Source organism: Carettochelys insculpta, chromosome 2, assembly GCF_033958435.1.
Source record: "Carettochelys insculpta isolate YL-2023 chromosome 2, ASM3395843v1, whole genome shotgun sequence".
In the NCBI taxonomy this organism is placed as follows: domain Eukaryota; kingdom Metazoa; phylum Chordata; order Testudines; family Carettochelyidae; genus Carettochelys; species Carettochelys insculpta.
Window position 1 is genome coordinate 172525288 of NC_134138.1, and position 19797 is coordinate 172545084.

The window sequence follows — 19797 nt, forward strand, 5'->3', positions numbered from 1 at the left end:
ATCCCTTTTTCCCAAGGAAAGGAAATTAAGGGTAACCAGTAGCAAATGGTACAGAGGAAGGAAGATAACATAATCATGACCTTGTACTGGGTTTATTTTTATCTTGTCCTTCTTGGTGATCTCATTACTTCATGTAACCAAGCACTGTGGTTGCTACTGGGAAAGTTCAGCCTGGATTGTGAGGTGTTAACGAAGTTATTCTTCATAATATAAAACCATTAACCCAGTACTGTGTTTAAAGTACTTTCAATTTCTAAATCACTGTTCAAAAAGAATTCTTAACAGAACAATGGTGTGGTCTGTTATCTGTTCCTTTGCATTGTAAAGCACTGAATGTTCAGCCAATCTGATGCTCCAATTGGCTGAACATTCTTAACCTTGATTTTGAATGCAAGAGGTACCTTGTGCTGCTGACATAACTGAAGCCTTTTTGTAAGTCATTGTTACATACCCTTGACTGTTCCCTTTTACTGGAGTGGGTAGGGAGGTGGCAGAGTAAAAGATTTGTTTAAAACTGATTTTTCTGGACCTCTGCTGAGTATGTGTGCTGCTTCTCACTGCTAGAATGAGTGTGCTTGGATTCATAGTCATTTTCCTTTAGTTAGGAGACGTGTGGTATCAGCAGTGCTCATGAGGCACCCTCTAATTTTTAGCAGAAATAGGACTGAGTACAGAACACTTAAGCTCATATTAACAGATTACACTATTATGTGTAATAGTGATTGTTTAAAAAAATAAACAACTAGCTGCAGAACTGACCGTTCCTGGCTCACTCAGCATTAAGCCCACTGGTGTGGTATAGTGCAGTGTCCTCACTTCTCTCTCTGTCATTGAAAGAATGGCAAAAATAATAAAACTGCTGTAGCAACGAAGTCTCCTTCCTCAAATATTGAAGTTTATTTGAATATACAGTATTCTTTGGTGCCTCCATGAAACTGAATTCACTGGCCTCTTTTTCCCTTCCCAGAAGCCCCTTTTTTTAACATTGCATTTCTTCACCCCGCCCCTGGAATTGCAAGGCTTCGCCTTGTGTTCACTGTTGCTACAAAATCTGGTTAAGTTGTGCAGTGTGTTTCTGGCTGGGTTACTTGCAGACCATTTTGACTCTCTCTTGGTACGGTCTTTTATGTCCTCAGTGTCAATGGCTAGAGCCCTGCAAATCCCTAGATAGCTGCTTTCTATCTGCTTCCATGGATGTTAGTGCAAATATCTGCAGCTCACTTTTGCAGATAGGGATGCAGATACAGATTTGGTGCCCATGCAGGGCTCTAACGATGGTGGCATATGACTCCTTGCAGTTCTCTACTGCTTTATCGATAGTGAAATGTAACTTGTTCTCTTCCATCCACCTCCTACATTCCAAAACCCCAGTACATCATATAAAGAGAAGTTTTTAAAAAAAAAACAAAAACAGAAAACAAAAGAAAAAAAACTCCTTTATCTAGCACCGCCTTGCTGATTTGTATATGGAAGGGAATACCTGGATTCTTTCTACAGTACACAGCTACAGAAAAAAAGGACTGTAGAAACAAGACATGACTCTGAAGCCATGTCTTCAATAGAACATAACTCTGTCACTTGGAGCAACACAGATAAATCGACCATCTCCCAGAGATGACAGCTCTGTGTCGATAGCTTTTGACACAGCTACTGTCTCTTGGGGATGTGGGAGAAGCCCTCCTGTTAGCATAAGTTGTGTCGCCACTGAAGTGCTGCAGAAGCAGAGCCACATCTGTATAAGTATAGTCCTGCTCTACATCCTGCTCTGAATCCATAATCTAGTGCCAGAGTTCACCTGTAGCACCAGAGTGAGCTGTTAAAATTTGCTGCAGACTTCAGCAAACTTCCTGTCTCTAAAGAGCCCTTTGGCGTAACACAATTAAAAGCAATAGGCCATGCGCTAAAGATGTGAGGGAGGGGAAGGAAATGAGACTAGCCCAGAAGCAATGTGGTCAGTATTTCAGTACATAGCAGGTGCTAGAAGCATGGGTAAAAAGCCTGCTTTCTTCTCCTGGCCGTACTGCAGCAGGCTTTTCCCTAGCCGGAAATACAAAGTAAGCTGCAGGAGTAAGTTGTGGGGGGTGACTCAAGGCTTTTCTGCCTATCCTGCACAGGTGCTTGTTAGACATTCCTAATAAAACAGTTCTACATCTCTTGTGGGGTCTCACGCTGCTTTGCAAGCCTCCGGACAGTGAGAAGATCTTTTTGCATCCTCTGTCAGGTTCCTGGCAATTTCCATCCCCTTGTGATCCTGATTCTGATACAACAGCTGTTCTTCTGGTTAGTCACTTTGTAAAACAACCCTTGCAAAGTCTGGGAAAGAGAGTGGATGAGCATTCCCTTCCACGGTGCAGGAGTAGTGTCAGCACTGCAGGCTAGTTCTTGAGGCAGGAAGTTGAATTCAATGGTTTTGTTCCACTACAGAAAGTGGAGTCAGAGACACAAAGCCAACTGAAAGTAGATATTTCCTCCGTGGCGCCCCCCACCCTCCTGGTTATACTGCTCTGGTGTGTGACTTGTAGCAATGATAAATTTAAAAAAAAAATCCAAAGGATATGGGATTTTTTCTTCCTCCTAAACCCATTTCTCATCTCCCACCTCCTTCCAGCTGCATGACAAGAGACAGTCTCTTTGATCAGATATGACCCGTAAACATGGAAGCCCACTATGTTCCCATGTTGTGGAAGGATGTATTTTTGTTCAGCATCTCAAACATACATCCCTTTCCTCTATGCGAAGCAAACTTCATTGTGGCAGAGCAGTTTTGTAACATGGCTAGTATTTCAAGATTGAGACCGCTGCATGGGGATAATGCCTTATATATCATAAAATGTGTGCTAATTACAGAAAATAGACTTCTCTAGAGGTACACAACAGAGGGGTAGAAACCCATCAAAAGTCTTGTGGCTAGAATTCTGTGACTTGGTTAAGTGTTACCAGGAGTCTGAGTGCAGCTGTAACATTGTACAGCGCGCATACCTTCTAGAGAGCTACAGCAACGGGGATTCCCCCCTCCTCCTCTTCAGAGCTTGCTTCTGAAAGAGCTGGCTCATCCCTGCTGTCAGATGAAGCAGTTTCCTGAATGCATGGGTTTGAGTCACTTTAGCTAGATTAAACTTTAACTCCTCCCTAGCTGGGCTTGCCTTTGTACATAGCTATGGGAAAGGATAGGGGGGAGGGGCAGTAGTGAGGGAGGTGGTGGGTAACTGTCAGCCCTTAGGTTCATGAAAATACTGTACCTAAATCAACAATCTAGTGCTGGAGCTAACCTGTAAAACCAGAGTGAGCTGTTGAAATTTGCTGCTCATGTTCCACTTGATAAATCAACAGTCTGTTATAATGAGAACAACCATTAAGCAAGCATTTAGTTAAAGTAGGGGGGAGGGGGCAAGCCAGCTAGGAAAAAGGAAGAGGTAGCAGTAGCGAGCAGACTAGAAGTTCAAGTGCTTAAGTTGCATGTGGATGACATCAGCTGCTGTGAGGCTGGGCTATTGAAAGATTTGGCAAAGAAATCCGAATTCAGGGAACATGCATGCTTTTTTGCCTCTGAGATTGCAGCATTCTTTCTCTTTGAACTTTTAATATCGGAGGGGTTTTAAACATTTGCGGGTGGTCATAAAAAGATTTCCTTTGTAATATTTTTTTATTACTGGGGGGGATAATTTGGAAGTCTGATAGTGTGTGGGAAATGATTACATCAGTCACAGGGAGGGCTAGGATTGGTCTACACAGTGTGGTTTGATTCACTACCTAAAAGATTGTATGTAACCCTTTGAGTGGAGCTCTGGAAGAGTTGTCTGCTTCCCCAGAAACCATACCCACAACAGGGGTTACGTGACAGGTACAGTACAGTAATCCACTGACACTACAGAACACCCCGAGTGTGCAGCTTTATCTGCAAAGGGTTGGAGGAGGCAGAGAACAAACTCTTTCAAGAGGCAATCTATATTTAAAATGCCATCTTGTTCTTCTGACTGCTGCCTTTTACGTGCTGTTGAGGTAAGATTTTTCCATATCAAATTACCCACAAGGTTGCTGTCTGATCAGTGTCCTCTAGGATGCAGAATTGTTTTAATTTGGGATTAAAATAAATCTTGGTACTCTAAATGTGACTATATGGGGAAGCAGTTTTGCAGTAAGAGTATTGTTTGAGCAGAACAATGCGACCAGGAAAGCATCTGTATAATTCAGAGCTTGGGGGAAGGTTTCTGACACGTTCTCTTTATCTCCATTAATGTTTCAAATGTACAGTACGTGCACTTCGGATTTCAAATTCCTTATATCTAAGGTGAAAGAATTCAGGGGGAACAGAGAAATGTTTAGACAATACTAGTTTTAATTCATATGTGCCTGAACCTCAAGTGCAACTTTGAAAGGCGAAACAATCAAAAGTTAGTCCTGAACAAGGAAGCCATTTTCAATTTTTAGAATTCAGCAATTTAATGTAAATGTTCAAATTCAGTAATCCCCCAGACTAGGTTTATTAGGTATTGTTTTTGTTTTAAACCAAGCAATCCATTGGTATTGTTTCATTTATGCTTATTGTATACTGCTGCATAAGGAATCTCTTCTTTCTCTGCTCTCTCTTCCCTTCTTTATGCATGTTCATATTAATGCTGCCCAGTCTTCATGTAGGGCCAGGTGGGGAGCAGGAAGTAAAGGGGATGTGGAGAAAGTAATGTACAGTAAATGTTGTGTCTCATTTGTGTTGTCCACTAAGATTCCTGGAGCTCTAACAAGGAGGCAAGCTATGTATGGGCACTACATCTTTTCAGAACACAAGGCCGTTGATCGCTAAGTGTGTCCTTTATGTTTCAGGATGTAAAAGTCTTCAGTGAAGATGGAACAAGCAAAGTGATTGAGATTCCAGCAGACATGACAGCCAGGGACCTCTGCCAGCTTCTGGTTTACAAAAGTCATTGTGTAGATGATAACAGCTGGACCCTAGTGGAGCATCACCCTCACCTAGGATTAGGTAGGGAATTACGTATGGTCAAGTTAACAATGAATATGCATGTGTTTGTGTAATGACATGGATGTCTTTACTATTGCTTTGTTATGGATAAAGGTTTTTAATCTCTAAATGAGCTGGAATCACTTTTATGCTTTATACTAATGTGCTGAGCATTTGAACCCTTTTTTTAACTCTTCTAGATTTTTTTTCCTAGTCTTCATACTAGTCTTGCTTTGCTGTGTTTTGAGGCGATGACAAATAAACAGCTTAGTCAAATTAAGCTCGATCCCTAAAGAGTATAGCAGTCCTGAGAATCAGCTCAGCTCATCACCAGGTGGAAGACCTGAAGGAACAGATTCAACCCTGCATACCTGCAATATGTTGGTGAAAGCTAGATACACTGGGGGGGCAAGGAGAGGGTTACCCTTGAGTTCAAGGAAGGCAAAAATGTTGGTACTGCCACTCATAAGGGATTGGCAATTCCTGGACAAGCATTGGCATCTGCTCTCTCTAGGCAGTAGCTACTCCAACTGATTGAAATTAAGGTGCCATGGTTACAGTTGGCAAGAAGGCAGCAAGAGGAAGAACTGCAGGGAATTAAATAACATTAGGAATTGGTTTAATTACAGTACCTGCAAGAATCTCATGCTACTTAATTGGGCTTCTGCTCTTATTTTGTAGAACTAATTTAGTAGAAGCACTATGGTGTACAACTTGTATATACAGTAAGTGAGTAGCGTGCTGAAATAATACAGACTTGTGTATGATACAGAATATGGCATTTGAAATCTTAACCAGTGTGCTTGGAGGTGAATTGTTGCATTTAAAAATAAAACGTCAGTGGATATTCTGATGAAGCAGAAGCAAGCAAACCATTAATTGTCATCATGAGCACTATCTGTGGTTTACAAAAGGGTTTCAAAAATTTTAAAATTTTAACTCCCAGCCTTTTGAAATAAAGACAGAAGTTATTTGCTGGAATTGCAGTACCTTAAATCATTGTTTCCCAAAGAGTGGTATGTGTACCACTGGCAGTATGCGAAAGGATTTCAAGGAGTATGTGACAAAAAAATAAATGACTAAAAATCAGGAGATAAGCACTGGGATGGCATGGGGAGAGGGGCATACGCTGGTAAGGCTAAGTCCTGAAAGGAGTACGTGAATTTTTAAGTCTGGGAAACACTGCTCTAAATAAATGCTGTTAAACACAGAAGATTACTTTTCTGCAAGTTAACTCTCCAAAATGTTTCACAGTTTACTCAGTTACCAAAGACTTCCAGACTTCTATTTTTACATTTAAAAAAAAAAATCTGACTTCCATAAACATGGAAGCCTGGTTCCTGTAAAAATGACAGCTTTGTTCTTTGCGCAAAACAAAACTGACAGTATAGGTTACAGAATCTACATTTTATCATGCTAATGCGTCACTTTCATATGTGGAAAACACTTATTAAAATTTTAATTTTATCAGTGCTCATTAAACTACCAGGCACTCTTTCTATATTGCCTTTCCCATCACTGCTGATTATCAAGGTATTGTGTAAACAGAAGCCTTCTCCTTTGTAATCAACATCCTTCTCCTGCCAGATTCATTCAGTGATGCCACAATTCAGTGTTTGTGACATCACAATAGCTTCCATGGTGACTAATTGTGCTGTCAAACTCTGGTGTGTGACATCTCTGAATGAATCGGGCAGGAGACTGATTAGGAAATCAAAAGCTTCTGTTTACATACAAATAACTTGGTAATTAACAATGATGGGAAAAGAGCAAGATACTTATCAGTCTGCATTTTATATACAGTAGACTCTACATATAGTAGAGCTCCATATTATAGTGAATCACAAAGTGGATTCTAGATCATTTCAATTAAGTGAGATGTACAAACTGCAATTTGTGTTACAATAAAACTTTTTCCATTGGGCGAAATAACCGCTACAAAAAAGCGTTCAAGGTATATCCACATTGCAGATCTTAAAAATACACTTCATTATTTGAAGACGTTGAGAGAGCCTCCAAGCAAAAAAGGAATGCAATTTGCCTTAAGAAAGAAACATCGTCTGAATTCTCGGTTCTATAAAGTGGAAGTTTATATGTACAAAACAAATACCGCATAAAAGACCATCCTCAGGAGAATTTAAATACTACCCATCCCCCAAAAATTACCGGCAGAAGTTTAGCTTCTAGCACATTTGCTGTACTACCAAATTGACAGCGCACGGGTGGCTGCTCTTAGAGGCTTTTGCATGCATGTTTCAGGTAGTGCCAGGTTGTAGCAGTAGTCTCATAATCTTCTCTCACCAGTCCACAGCTCAGATTACAATGAGGTGTCCCCTGCTCTAAAACAGGGGTAGGCAAGGTATGGCCCAGGGGCCAGATCCAGCCTGCTTGAGGCTTTTCTTCCAGCCCACAGCCAGCCCTCCAGCTCCAGCAAAATCTTACAATCCCTATTGGCTAGCAGCCAGACAGAGGGAGCCGATAGGTTTTGCTAGGGGTTGAGGACGGCTCAGGAAGCCATCCCTCCACACCGAAGAGAGCCCCATGAAACAGCTAGTGGGCTGGGGCTGCTGGCAGGCAGGGAAGCCTGCCTGACAGTGCTGCTGGCCAGGAGCCACTTACATAAGCTCCTCCTGGTCAGAGTCTGCATCTAGCTCTCAACTCTCTCCCTCTCAGACCCTGCACCCACTCCTACAGCCCTCCCCCAGACCACAATCCTCTGCTTCACCCATCTCCACTCCACCCAGGTCACAACTCCCTCTCAGATCCCACACTCCATCTTACATCTCTCCTTCAGGCCAAAATCCTCTCCTGCACCCCAATACCCTGCCCTAGGTCACAATGCCCTCCTTCAGTCGGACCCCATACCCTATCTTGCACCCCAGGCTACCTTCTGCACCCAACCTCCATCCCAGACCTCCTGCTTAAACAAGTGCAGCCCTTCACCACTGACCAGAACCTTGGAGTGCCCCCCACCCCCAAAATCATTGCCCATCCATGCTCTAAAACCTTCCTTGTATGGGTGAAGTTTCTCATAATACCTCTAGGTACACTTGAGATGTGAAACAGTCATTCTAGCAGTTTTGGGGAGAGGGGAAAGAAAACATAATTGATGTTCATGGCTCCGTGGAGATGTTTATAACACAACTAGTTGCTACTTGTTGAGAGATCAGCAGAAGTAATGTTTAGTTTAGATGGCGGCTCTGAAGTTCCAAGAACAGAATGGTGCCCTAATAGAGTAAACTCTTTCATATTCAGCACCCACAGGACTGGGAGGCTGCTGGATATTTAAATATTGAAGAGAGGTGCCTTCCTCCAGTCCTTGATGCAGCTCAGGGGCTCCCGTCCCACTGCTGCTGCAGCACAGTGGTCTCGCTCAGCTCCTTCTCCACCTCGTGATAAGCCAGGAGCACTTCCCACTTGCAGCTCAGACGATGTGGCAGCTCTTCCCACCATCAGCTGCGCCGCCGGGCTGCCCTTCTCTGTCCCAGCACTTGTTCTCCCTGGTGGCCCGCAGCAGGGCCTTGCCATGCCACTCCTGCTCCCAATGTGCCTACCCCAAATGGTGGCAGAAGCTTCCCATCCCCTGAGGTCAGCACGCTGCTCTCCAGCCTCCTCTCGCTTAAGCGCTGTCGTGTGCTCAGGGGCACTCACGGGGACTTCTAGGGCCCCATACCAGCCGGAGCAGCTTGCCCCACCCAGATTACTCAGTGCCTTCCCTCAGTGGGGCTGCCTTGTTCTCTATCACCAGCTCAGGGACACCCCATCTCTGTATTCTGCTCGCCATGTGACCCGGGGGCGGGAAAGGAGTGGCACGGGAAGGTAGCTGAGAGCAGGGCAGAGCCTTGGGGTGGGAGGCCTAGGTGCTGGGATGGTTGTTTGAATACCAGTTAAAAGAGAGTTAAGTGTAGTTTAATTTTTCTTCCTAACCTACACTGCTGTGTAGGAACTCTGTTTGCAGAATCAGTTCAGCCACATCTTTTAGACAGGGCAGGGATCATACAATGGTGGCATGCATAGATGCTGATTCTGGGGCTAGAGCATCCACAGGGAAAAATTAGCGGAAACTGGGCACCCACTAGCAGCCAACCTTCCTTTCCACCACCTATCCCTCATTCACCAACTCCTCCTGCTCCTTCCCAGTGCTGTTACCACCACTCTGCCCCAAAACAGCTGTTTTCTGGTGTTCTGGAGGCTCCAGGAAGGGCGGGGGGAGAAGAACAGGGTCTCGTCATGTTTGGGGGAGGAACTGAGGTGGGTGTTTGAGGAAAGGGTTGTAATGAGGAGAGGGGTAGGAAGGGGCGAGGACTTACGGGAGGGGTGGAGTGGGATTGGGGATGAACAACCCCCAGCTAGAGGGAAGGAGTGTGTGTTGGGAGGCATGATGTAATTTCTTGCACGGTGGAGTTCCCTGGTTGATTTACTTAACTTAAATCCCTTTTGCTAGGTTTGCCACACAGGTCATCTGCAAGTCTCGTCCACTTAACTCTGTCTTGAGACAAAACTTCTAGATGACTCCAGGAGTTCCCCCATTGTCCTTTAGTCTCAGTAGATCTTCTCCACGTTGTCTGAGGTCTTCCTCTTTTGCGTTTTCCTTGTGGGTTCGATATGACAGTTTGGTGGACTATGCTGGAAGATGGCTTTCTGAGAGTGTGGTTTAGCCATCCCCACTTGTATGTTCGGACTCCCAGCTATCAAAGAGGCCTTAACCAGACTCCTTCCGTCAACATTACTTTGTATGTCCAAATAACGCTTCCACGTGTCAATTGCAGCCAACTGCTATTTAAACCTGAAAATTAGTGTGTATTCAAAACTCTATATAGAGGCAGTGTTTCTGATATAGCCTCCAGACCCATGTAGATTTCTGGCATCTAAGGTCGCGTTGTATTTCTTAAAATCTGACATTTAATGTCTAAAATTTGAGTTAATCCAATCATTTTATTTGTAATTTTGGAAATCTTTCTTCTTCTCACAAATGTGTGTCTTCCTTGTGAGCTGCCCCGCTAGTTCTTCTGTTTGTGTAGCAGGTTGGTCAAGTAACAGCATTTTGCAGAAGTGAGGTCTTCTATTTCCATTTGACATAAACAAAGGTTGGAGTGTACTTTTGTGTTCGCTCCAAAGAGAACCGTTTCTCTTGAGATTATCACTGGAGTTGATTTTTAGACAGCGAGGCCATCAGTCTGTCACCATATTGGTGGTTTTTGTTATGCCAAAGCTCTTAAGGGGGAGGACCACATGTAGGTTGCCATTTTCCTCTCCTTTTGTTTCACCATTACCTGCTATTTTTGAAAGGGCAGGGAATTAAATTATTTGTTGCTTGTTAATATCTGATAAAGACACTGATGAAATTCAGTGTTCGTGAAAATATTACTGGATCATGGAAAAAATCTTTACCTGTCAATCTCATTTTCTAACTGGACAGATGTATTTAATATTGGTAAGAGAAAGCAAAATGTTACATACCCAGAACAATGGTAGAGTGATAAAGTATAGAGCTGATGTTGGAAATATGAATTCAAAAGTAATGGCATTTGTGGTTCTGTGTTTACATTATCTCATTTACTTCCCATAAATTTGTTTTACAAGTAAAAATATGACCTTTCCTAAGAAATACCTCACTAACTGGAAAAAATGAAAATCAAGCTGTTTTTCTTCTGGCGATTGCATAATTGCCCTTCATAATGTTTCTGTAATCAGAATTTTCTGGGCATTACGCTCCCAGGAAAATGAGATGGCTCCTATGCTGAACTCAAATGCATTAATTCTTCAGTTTTGAACAGTAACAGAAAACAGTTTATACACTATTGCTATTATGAAGTCACCACAGAGAGGACTTTGAATAAACAACAGGAATAGATGAGATTGGTTAAAAGGTGCCATTTTTAGTAACGTTAACAAATCAGCCGTCCTTAAAAGTTGTTACTGTTAAAGTCCCTCAGGGAGGTATGTCAGCTTTTTCCAGATATTGTTTGGTTCGTTGGCATGCTTTATTACATCATGAAAAATCTGTTTGTATGGTTGTTGTATACCCATGTATAATGGCAATGTGGAATCAAATCCTTGTTTGTGATTGGGTTAAAACTGGGAGGCAGTTCATGTGGACAGCGAGAAGTAGAGTAGAAAATTTAACTTCTTGAGGATAAGCATAGAACAGCCAAATAAAATGAGTATCTTTGCACTACTGTTGTGAGTTACCATTTGAAACACCTAATATATATTTGTTATAATTTTGGAGCCAGGAGTTCAGTATATCTCTTAATTGTGCTGGCACATCCATAGATAAATAGCTTTGTAGTAAGCCTCATCCCATTTGTCAGTAAACTTAGGTCTGTCCTGTGTTGTGTAAAGATATATGTAGCATACTGATAGCTATAGATTTGTTTCCCTCCACATTTCAGTCTGCTAAAATGTTGTTCATATTCTGGTTGGCTTGTCTCATCAAAATCCACATTGTTACTTTAGCAGAAATGCCACCACAAAACTTCAGACTAAATATGTCTGCCCCTCTGAGACTAATTTAGAGCAGTTTTGCTTATACTATTTGGAATGTGTTTTCCTTTTTTTCCACCTGACTGGATATTAGCATATTTTTTCCATCCACAGAGAGGTGCTTAGAAGACCATGAGCTCGTAGTCCAAGTTGAGTCAACAATGGGAAGTGAAAGTAAATTTTTGTTCAGGAAGAATTATGCAAAATATGAATTTTTTAAAAATCCAATGGTAAGTCATCTTGTCCAGAATGATTGTAAAGTTGTCTGGGGGCAGAAGCTGTTGCTTACTGTATCTTTGCATAGTGCATGTCACAGTGAGGATCTCTCTCTCTCGCGCGCACGCGCATGCGCGCGCGCGTGCGCGCACACACACACACACACACACACACACACACACACACACACACACACACACACACACACACACACACACACACACACACACACACACACACACAGAGTCCCCTAGAGATACTTAACATATATTGTGCCCAAAAATGAGAATCTTGGTTATCAGAGTGAATTGTATAATTGTTTCAGGCTGGCTATTGCTATGTGTAAGAATGACCAAACAAAGGCAAAGCCCATTTTGCTTTCTTTAAGCAACAGTAAATTAACTTAACCGTTTTCCAGAAAGTTATTAGTTGATCTGAAGCAAGTTGACCAAATAACATGAATATCCAAACCTGAAAAAACCTGTGGGTAATTTCTAAAGTGCTTTCATACCCAGTTATGTTCCCTGTTTAGTAGTATCTACATTGAACAGGGGGTTCACAATAGGTGAACCTACTACTGTTTTCTAGTATTGATCAATGTACCTCTACCTCTGCTTTTCCTTACCTCCTTTTTGCCTATGAAACTTCAGTTCATTTTGTTTTATATCACAAAACAAATGCTAGCATTACAAGAACATAAACGCTATTGTGGTTTTAACAGTATAGCAGACTTTTTGGAATTAGATTTTTAAATTTGTACAGACATGGCCCAATGGGTGCAAACCTTATTCATGTGCACATTATAGATCTTTGAAGATCCAGCCACTGGTACATGTTTGGAAAACTACCCCAACCATGATACCTTGAAATGCCTGGGTGGAATGTACGTGATTTATAACCTTTGCATTTCTATAGTACTTTTCATCTGATTCAGAGTGTTTTAACCTTACGTCTTTCCACATCATGTGTGATAGAAGCATTATCTCAGTGGAAGAGTTAGTAAACTAACACATTCATTTAAGTGATTTACTGAAATCGGTGGCAAAGCTAAGAACAGAACCCATAATGTTTGGCTTGTAGTCCCATATTTTCGCCATCAAATGATGCTTTCTTCTCTTTCTGTACCTCTTCGAGCAACTAGTCCATTCAGTCAGGTAAAAGAATCTGGCATTGGCTGATACTTAAAGGAAGACTGTAAATTTAAGCTTCATAATTCACCTGGCTAATTACATGATGAGGCAGGAGGGTGATTCCTCTTTCACCCTTAATCTATTAGTGCCTTGAAGAATGGGAATTTTATTGTAAAGAATAGAGTTCCTAAGTGCAATAGATTTTATAGCCATTTAGCTTGTTGGCAAACTTTTAATTTTGTTTTATGGATACCCATGCACTGAGCTATTAATCATTGTCAGAATACTGAAAGAGTAATTTAATGTAATGTACACCATAAGCACGAAGGTACTTATGTCCTAGACATTTTAGAATGTGATACAGAAAGACAGATAGGAAGAGGAAGTCTGAAATAAGGTAATCATTTGAACATTAAGTTTTTTTAACTTTTAGGTCATAATTTATGGTAAATATTGAGATCATAATATTAAGCACTCCTAATGATTTAGAAACACCATGTTACTGTGGTACAAGATACTTGGATCTAAAATGTATAATTGCACTACAGTGACATTTATGTGAGAGGAATGGATGCTTTAGAGCTCATTAGCATATAGTGTATTCAATGGAGAATGCTAAGGCGAGTGTGTATGTATGTGTACTCCGAAAATTTTGCATTCATTTTCCTTTTAGCTAACTGTTCATTATGAGAAATAGTGACATTGTCTTGAGTACATTAAATGTATTGGAAAAGACTTTGAAAGAGGATTTGTCTTGATAGACTTAAGTGTCAAGATTTCAGCAGAGTTGCTAAGCAAATGGGGGGGGAACTGACAGTTACACATCAATGCTTTCTCAGAATTCAAGTTTGGTTAATTTTAATATGATCCATTCTGCTGAAACTGAGCAACTCTAGAATCAAACCTAATACAACATAGAACAGTACTTGGTTAGAGGGTGAAAGCAGGGATTTTGAAGTATGTACAGGACATACATACACAAACCTATTTCTGTAGGATATGAGCATCTCACATTCTTTAATGTAATTAGATTTCCTCATAACACTCTCTGAAGAAGGTACTATTATCTTTATTTTACTTATGGGTAACTAAGATATAGAGAAACCAAGTGAATTACCCATGGCCACACAGAAAGTCTCTGGTGGAGCAGGGACTCTCATCTATGTCTTACAAGCCCTCAGGTAGTGCCCTAACCCTCGCGCCATCCTCTATCTCCATGACCAGAATCCAGAAACTGTAATTCTTAGCTCATTGGTGGACAGCATGCAGCCCATGAGCTGTGTGCAGCTCATCAAGGTAAGCTGCTGGAGGGCCACCAGAGAGGTTGCATACCTAGCAGCCATAGATATAGCTGTCTGCAGCCTCCTTTGGCCACGGTTTGCTATTCCTGGCCAATGGGATCTGCAGGAAGCAGGCAGACTACAGGGACTTCCTGGCCTCTGCTTTCTGCAGCTCCCACTGACTGGGAATGATGAGCCATGGCCAGCGGGAGCTGCAGGCAGGCACACATGGGGCCACAAGGTAAGCCATCTGTGTGACGACCATCCCGCAGGTTACCCTGATGAGGTATGTAGCGTTCAGGCCACAGGTTGTTCACCAGTGTCTTAACTCCTATCTCTACTTCAAAATCTGGCTGCTTTCATTTTTAGAGGAAGGAGAAGAATGTTGTGCAGAATGTTCTTTATAAAAGGTAAATGTATCCTTAATTTCACAGAGGGAGAAATGTACTTTTAAAAAATAATAAAAAGACATTGTTGTAATGTGGGGTGTTTTGTAGGGGAGAAGAAAAGAAGTGACTGGTGCACGAAAGCTTTAGCATCACTTACAGCATAAGGAAGTCCCTAATTCAGTTAGGAATGATCATCATAGAAGGCAGAGACTGGAAAAGATCCATCTGATCTCATTCATCAGCTAATACTAACCAACCAGAAGTATCTAAATGCTGTCTGACTCAGAACTGTATTATTTTTCTTTTTCCCCCCACCACCCACCCCAAAAGAATTTCTTTCCAGAGCAGATGGTCGCTTGGTGTCAGCAATCAAACGGCAGCATCCCACAGTCACAACTTTTACAGGTAATCTGAGACAGAATTCTGATAAAGTAGCCTTTTTATAAAGGACAAGGGAGGAAGATAAGAGGACTGGGGGATGTGATCAGGAAAAGAGGAGATGTTAACATACTTAGGAGAAAAGTGCTTTGGTTTTTTTTTTTTTTTTTTTTGCCGGTTTTAGCCAGTCTAATTTAGATTTTAAATAATTATACACATTAACTGTTAGTTTGCATATGCCCACTAAATTGCCATCTGACATCACCATTGGCTGCTGCTGTGGGGTAACGCCATGGGTGGCTAAGCTGTTTAGTGTTCTGTGTGGCTATGTCTTCACTAGGGTTTTGTTGACAAAACTTGTAGAGCATCAACATTTCCAAGATATTCTGTCAGCAGTAAATTAACCGAACATGACACTTCTGTCACCTGTGTTCTGCTGCTCCCCCATGAGGCAGAACACCTCTGTCATCAGAAAGCCAGTGTGGATGTTCTGGGGGACCCTTTGTCAACAGACAGGGCTTCTGGGAGACCGGGAAGCACTGTCTGCTGTACTTACAGTTGGCCATTTTGTCAAGAGAGTGTCTGGGCAGTCCAGAGCAGATCACCTTTTTCGACTCACTTGGCAGTCTGGCTGTGGTCTGTCAACAAATTTTTTTCGGAAGATATCTTCCAACAGAAACTTCTGTTGAAGGATCACTCTAGTATAGACATAGCCTGTGTGTTCTCTGTGTATGTGATAAATGTCAGGTTACATCTGCATAGCAGCTAAATATATGCTTTCCAGATCAGGTAAACATGTGTTAGCTTGGAAGGAGCTTGTGATCTGAAAATAGAAGCGTAGTTGCTGCAACTTGTCGCAGGACAGGGTGCCTGCCTAAATACAATCCCTTCTGAGACCCTGTGTATATAGATGGACATCTAGCCTGCAACACTCCCCACACCTGTGCCAGCTAAGCATCTCATCTTTTTAGGCACTTCACAAAGTCCCATTAACTAGCTTATTTGCATCTTTAGGTGCTGGAACACCTTTAGAAATCTGAACCCGGGTGACCAGAAAGAAGAATCTATTCACTATGTTAATATTTTACTTGCTTAAGATATCATTTTAAATGCAAAACATGTTATATCATAAACTTCCTTTTCCCTGCTTAAGTATCCAGCATATTAATGGTAATTTTATTTAACTAAAACAATTTTCAAATGCAGGTTTTGTACACTTTAATTAAATGCAACCTGGAAACAAATGACAAAATCAAAAATAGTTTTGTCTAGTAAGCAAGAAATAAGTCGACAGTATGTGCTAATGAAATAAAAAACATAAAAATTCAGCATGTGAATAAATGTATGTTAAGATATATATAACAGCTTTAATAAATATATAAAAAGTGTTTCCTCATAGTTCTCAAAATGAAGAATCAACCTTTCTTATAAAAATGACTAAAAACATAGGAGTACAAAATCAGATTAAAACCAATAGTTTAATACATCATGAATGTCACTAAAGAGAGGGAAGAAAAATGAATGATAGATGCCTGCCTAGTTTGTAAAATATATATATATTTGCCGTGGTCTGGCAAATTCTCTCATCCGGCACAGTCAGGTTCTGAGGGTGCTGGATTATAGATGTTCAACCTCCTATGGGTGCATCTACAGTAACCGGCTACTTCAAAGTAGCCGGCACAATGTTGAAATAGCACGGACTCTATTTCGAAGCTGAAATCGACGTTAGGCGGCGAGCTGTTGAAATCACTGTTCCTATCAGAAGATGGGAATATTGCCCTACTTTGATGTTCAGCGTCTAGGTAGGGTGTGTGTAGACGATCCGTATCTTGTTACATCGAAATAGCAGGGTCCTCCATGGTGGCCATCAGCTGAGGGGTTGAGAGATGCTCTTTCCAGCCCCTGCGGGGCGCTATAGTCACCATGTGCAGCAGCCCTTAGCCCAGGGCTTCTGGTCACTGCTGCTGCAGCTGGGGGTCCATGCTGCATGCACAGGGTCTGCAACCAGTTGTCAACTCTGCTGACCTAGTGCTGTAGAGGCCAAGTGTGTTTGGGAGGGGCTCTTTAAGGGAGCAGCTTGCTGTTGCCCCAGGAGGGCTAGTCCATCCTGTGACCCTGTCTGCAGGCTTTCCTAGTCCCCTTATTCCAGTCGGGGCTGCTTTTGTGTGTAGACGCTCCCCTGCAGGGCCCATTTCAATGTAGCGCTTTCCTACGTCGATTTTGAACGTTGATCGCACCAGCCCTGGAGGATGTGTGAACGCTACACATCGAAATAGCTTATTTCAATTTCACTACATCAACAAACTATTTCGATGTAGTGTCCCAGTGTATACGTAGCCTATATGTATACAGCATTGTTTCAAATGATATATATCATTTGAAACAATGCTGTATACATATAGAGGTCGAACATCTATAATCCAGCACCCTCGGAACCGGACTTCGCCAGACCATGGGAGGTCATATTTTCTAGCAGCATTAGCAACACTTCCACTTCTTGCTGGGCTCTTAGAAGATATTTAGGGGCAAATTAAAGCTAAATAACTGCACAGAACATTGAGGGCCAGGACTGGTGGCTGTAAGCAAACTTTATGGAACCACAGGAACCTTGGCCACACGAATAAGTGGTCATCCACCTAATAATATCATACTGGATTATGGATGTTGCTGAACAAGGGAGTTCTGGATTAGAGTGTTTCAACCTACATTACACTTTATTCAATTCAAAGGAGTTCAAAGCTCTTGATGGCGACACCTACACTAGCCAAAAACTTCGAAATGGCCATTTCCAAGTTTACTAATGAAGCGCTGAAATACATATTCAGCACCTCATTAGCATGCGGGCGGCTGCGGCACTTCGATGTAGGCGGGGTCCTTTCGAAAAGAAGCCCCGTCTGGACGAGCCGCGTCAATTTCGAAGTCCCCTTATTCCTATGAGCATAGGAATAAGGGGAATTTGAAGTAGCCGGGGTCCTTTTGAAAAGGAGCCCCGTCTGAACGAGCCGCATGGTGGCGAGCCGCATCAATTTCGAAGTGTCGCGGCCGCCCGCATGCTAAAGAGGCGCTGAATATGTATTTCAGCACTTCATTAGTAAACTTGGAAATGGCCACTTGCATGGCAATTTCGAAGTTTTTGGCTAATGTAGACACGGCCGTTAAGTAATATAAACACAGCAAATTCTGGGTATCTGAAGAAAACCAGACCTATAAGATTTTATTTTTAACCTCCTAATATGGTTTATACACTTATTTTTATCAAGTGAATAAACACCAGGACAGCACACATTTAGAAAAAATAGTTTTATGTGGAATGTTGAGAGGGTATTAAATATAAGTCTTAACTGACTGGCTTACACAACAGCCTAAGGGCTCTAAATTAGACAGGTTTTCATGCTGAATCAGCACTCTCAAATATTTCTGAATAGGCTAGGGTTTTCAAAACATGTTACCTTAAGTTTGGCACCAACTTCACTGGCCTGTCTTTTGAAAGTGCTGAATACCTAGCAACTCTCTCTAACTTCACTGGGTTTACTCCTGATTTATACCTGGTCACTCCTAATTTGTTGTGCCTTGCACAAAGTGAGAAGCGAACATACACAATTTTTCCCAGAAGCTATTGCTATTTGAGGCCAAAGAGATCCTGAGCTCTGTAGTCCTTGTCCTGCCCTGCTGGTAATCAGTGGCTTAAATGAAGAGGGGGAGGGGAACCTCTCTCAACAAAATTCAAATCTGTTTAGAAAAATTCTTATCAAAATCATGACACTGCAGCAAATACATGTATTTGAAGAGAGCTTTAGAGTAGAAGATCTGATAACAATAGTGCCTGAGCTAGATGACCTATCTCAGCCCTACATTTCTGTGATTCATTTGTCTGATGGCATAGTAAACTGTTCCCATTCATTTCCATTCTAGCATCTCTGGAAAAAGTTAGGAATAAGAGAAGAACCTAATTTTTAAAAATACTTCTAGGAAAGATTTGGTTGAATGCACTGTGCTCAAGTTACTGAGTATGAAATGTTCTGCTGCCTCTGCATACCCTTGGATGGAGCGGAGGGGATACAAAGAATGTTCATTTGTGGTGAATAATCCATAAATTGATTATCTAAATTTGCTGGATGAAATTTGACATTCCAATCAGTTGTTTCATAGCTACACTTGTTAGTGCATTTCATGTGGCTTGCAAGTTTCTTAGAATTAATAGGTTGCCTGCATAGGGGCCGAGCTCCCCTCTAGGCCCAGGGAGTGCTTGACCCCCACTCCCCATCCTGCTCCATTCCACCCCTTCCCCCAAACCCCTGGCCCACCTCGTTCCCCAACTGCACCACGTCCCCACTTCCATCCCACTCCCATCCAACCTGGACATTGCAAACCATGTTTGTAGCAGAGCTGCTGGCAGGTAAGAAGCACTGTGTGGAGAGGGAGGAACTTGCCTGCTGGTGGGTGCTGAGCACCCAATAACTTTTTCCCTGTGTATGCTCCAGCCCCAGGGCACCCACAGAGTCAGTGCCTATTGCTACCCATGATTGTGCTAGGTAAATGTTAGTTTGAAGCATCAGTTATACTCATCAATGCAACAGGAGAAGAGGTATGGAAGAATGATCTGTGCTTTTGGAGACATCCGTGTATGTTGCCTGATAAACAGGAATGTGCTAAGCATAACCAAGAGTGTTTAGACTAACAGTTAGGCTATGTTGTCTTGGCGCCGTAAGCTTAAAATAAGGTATGCAAATGGTATAGCTTAATTCGAGTAAATTTTGAAATAAGCTATTTCAGCATGTGGCGCTGTGGAAATGGCACCACATGGTGAAATAAAGCCCTATTTCAAGGCATCGCTGTACACCTCATGCAATGAGGTGTACAGAGATGTTGGAATAGTGCACCTGTTATCTCAAACGGTTTTGAGACAATGTGCTTGTTGGGTGGCTACCTTTTTGTATCCTGAAATAGCGCCTACCATCTAGACA

General features: G+C 42.1%; 1 protein-coding gene across 2 annotated transcripts in view; it reads left to right on the top strand.

Annotated features, from left to right (window-relative positions):
• Positions 1–19797, top strand: part of GRB10 (growth factor receptor bound protein 10) — a 208972-nt gene that overhangs the window by 160627 nt on the left and 28548 nt on the right. For both annotated transcript variants that reach the window (XR_012644539.1, XM_074988028.1), the window contains exons 6-8: positions 4819–4975; positions 11555–11670; positions 14786–14860. Coding sequence is in view for 1 of the 2 variants with exons in the window: in XM_074988028.1 (XP_074844129.1) it covers positions 4819–4975; positions 11555–11670; positions 14786–14860 (348 nt within the window). In the remaining variant the exon portion in view is untranslated. The remainder of the gene's footprint in view (positions 1–4818; positions 4976–11554; positions 11671–14785; positions 14861–19797) is intronic.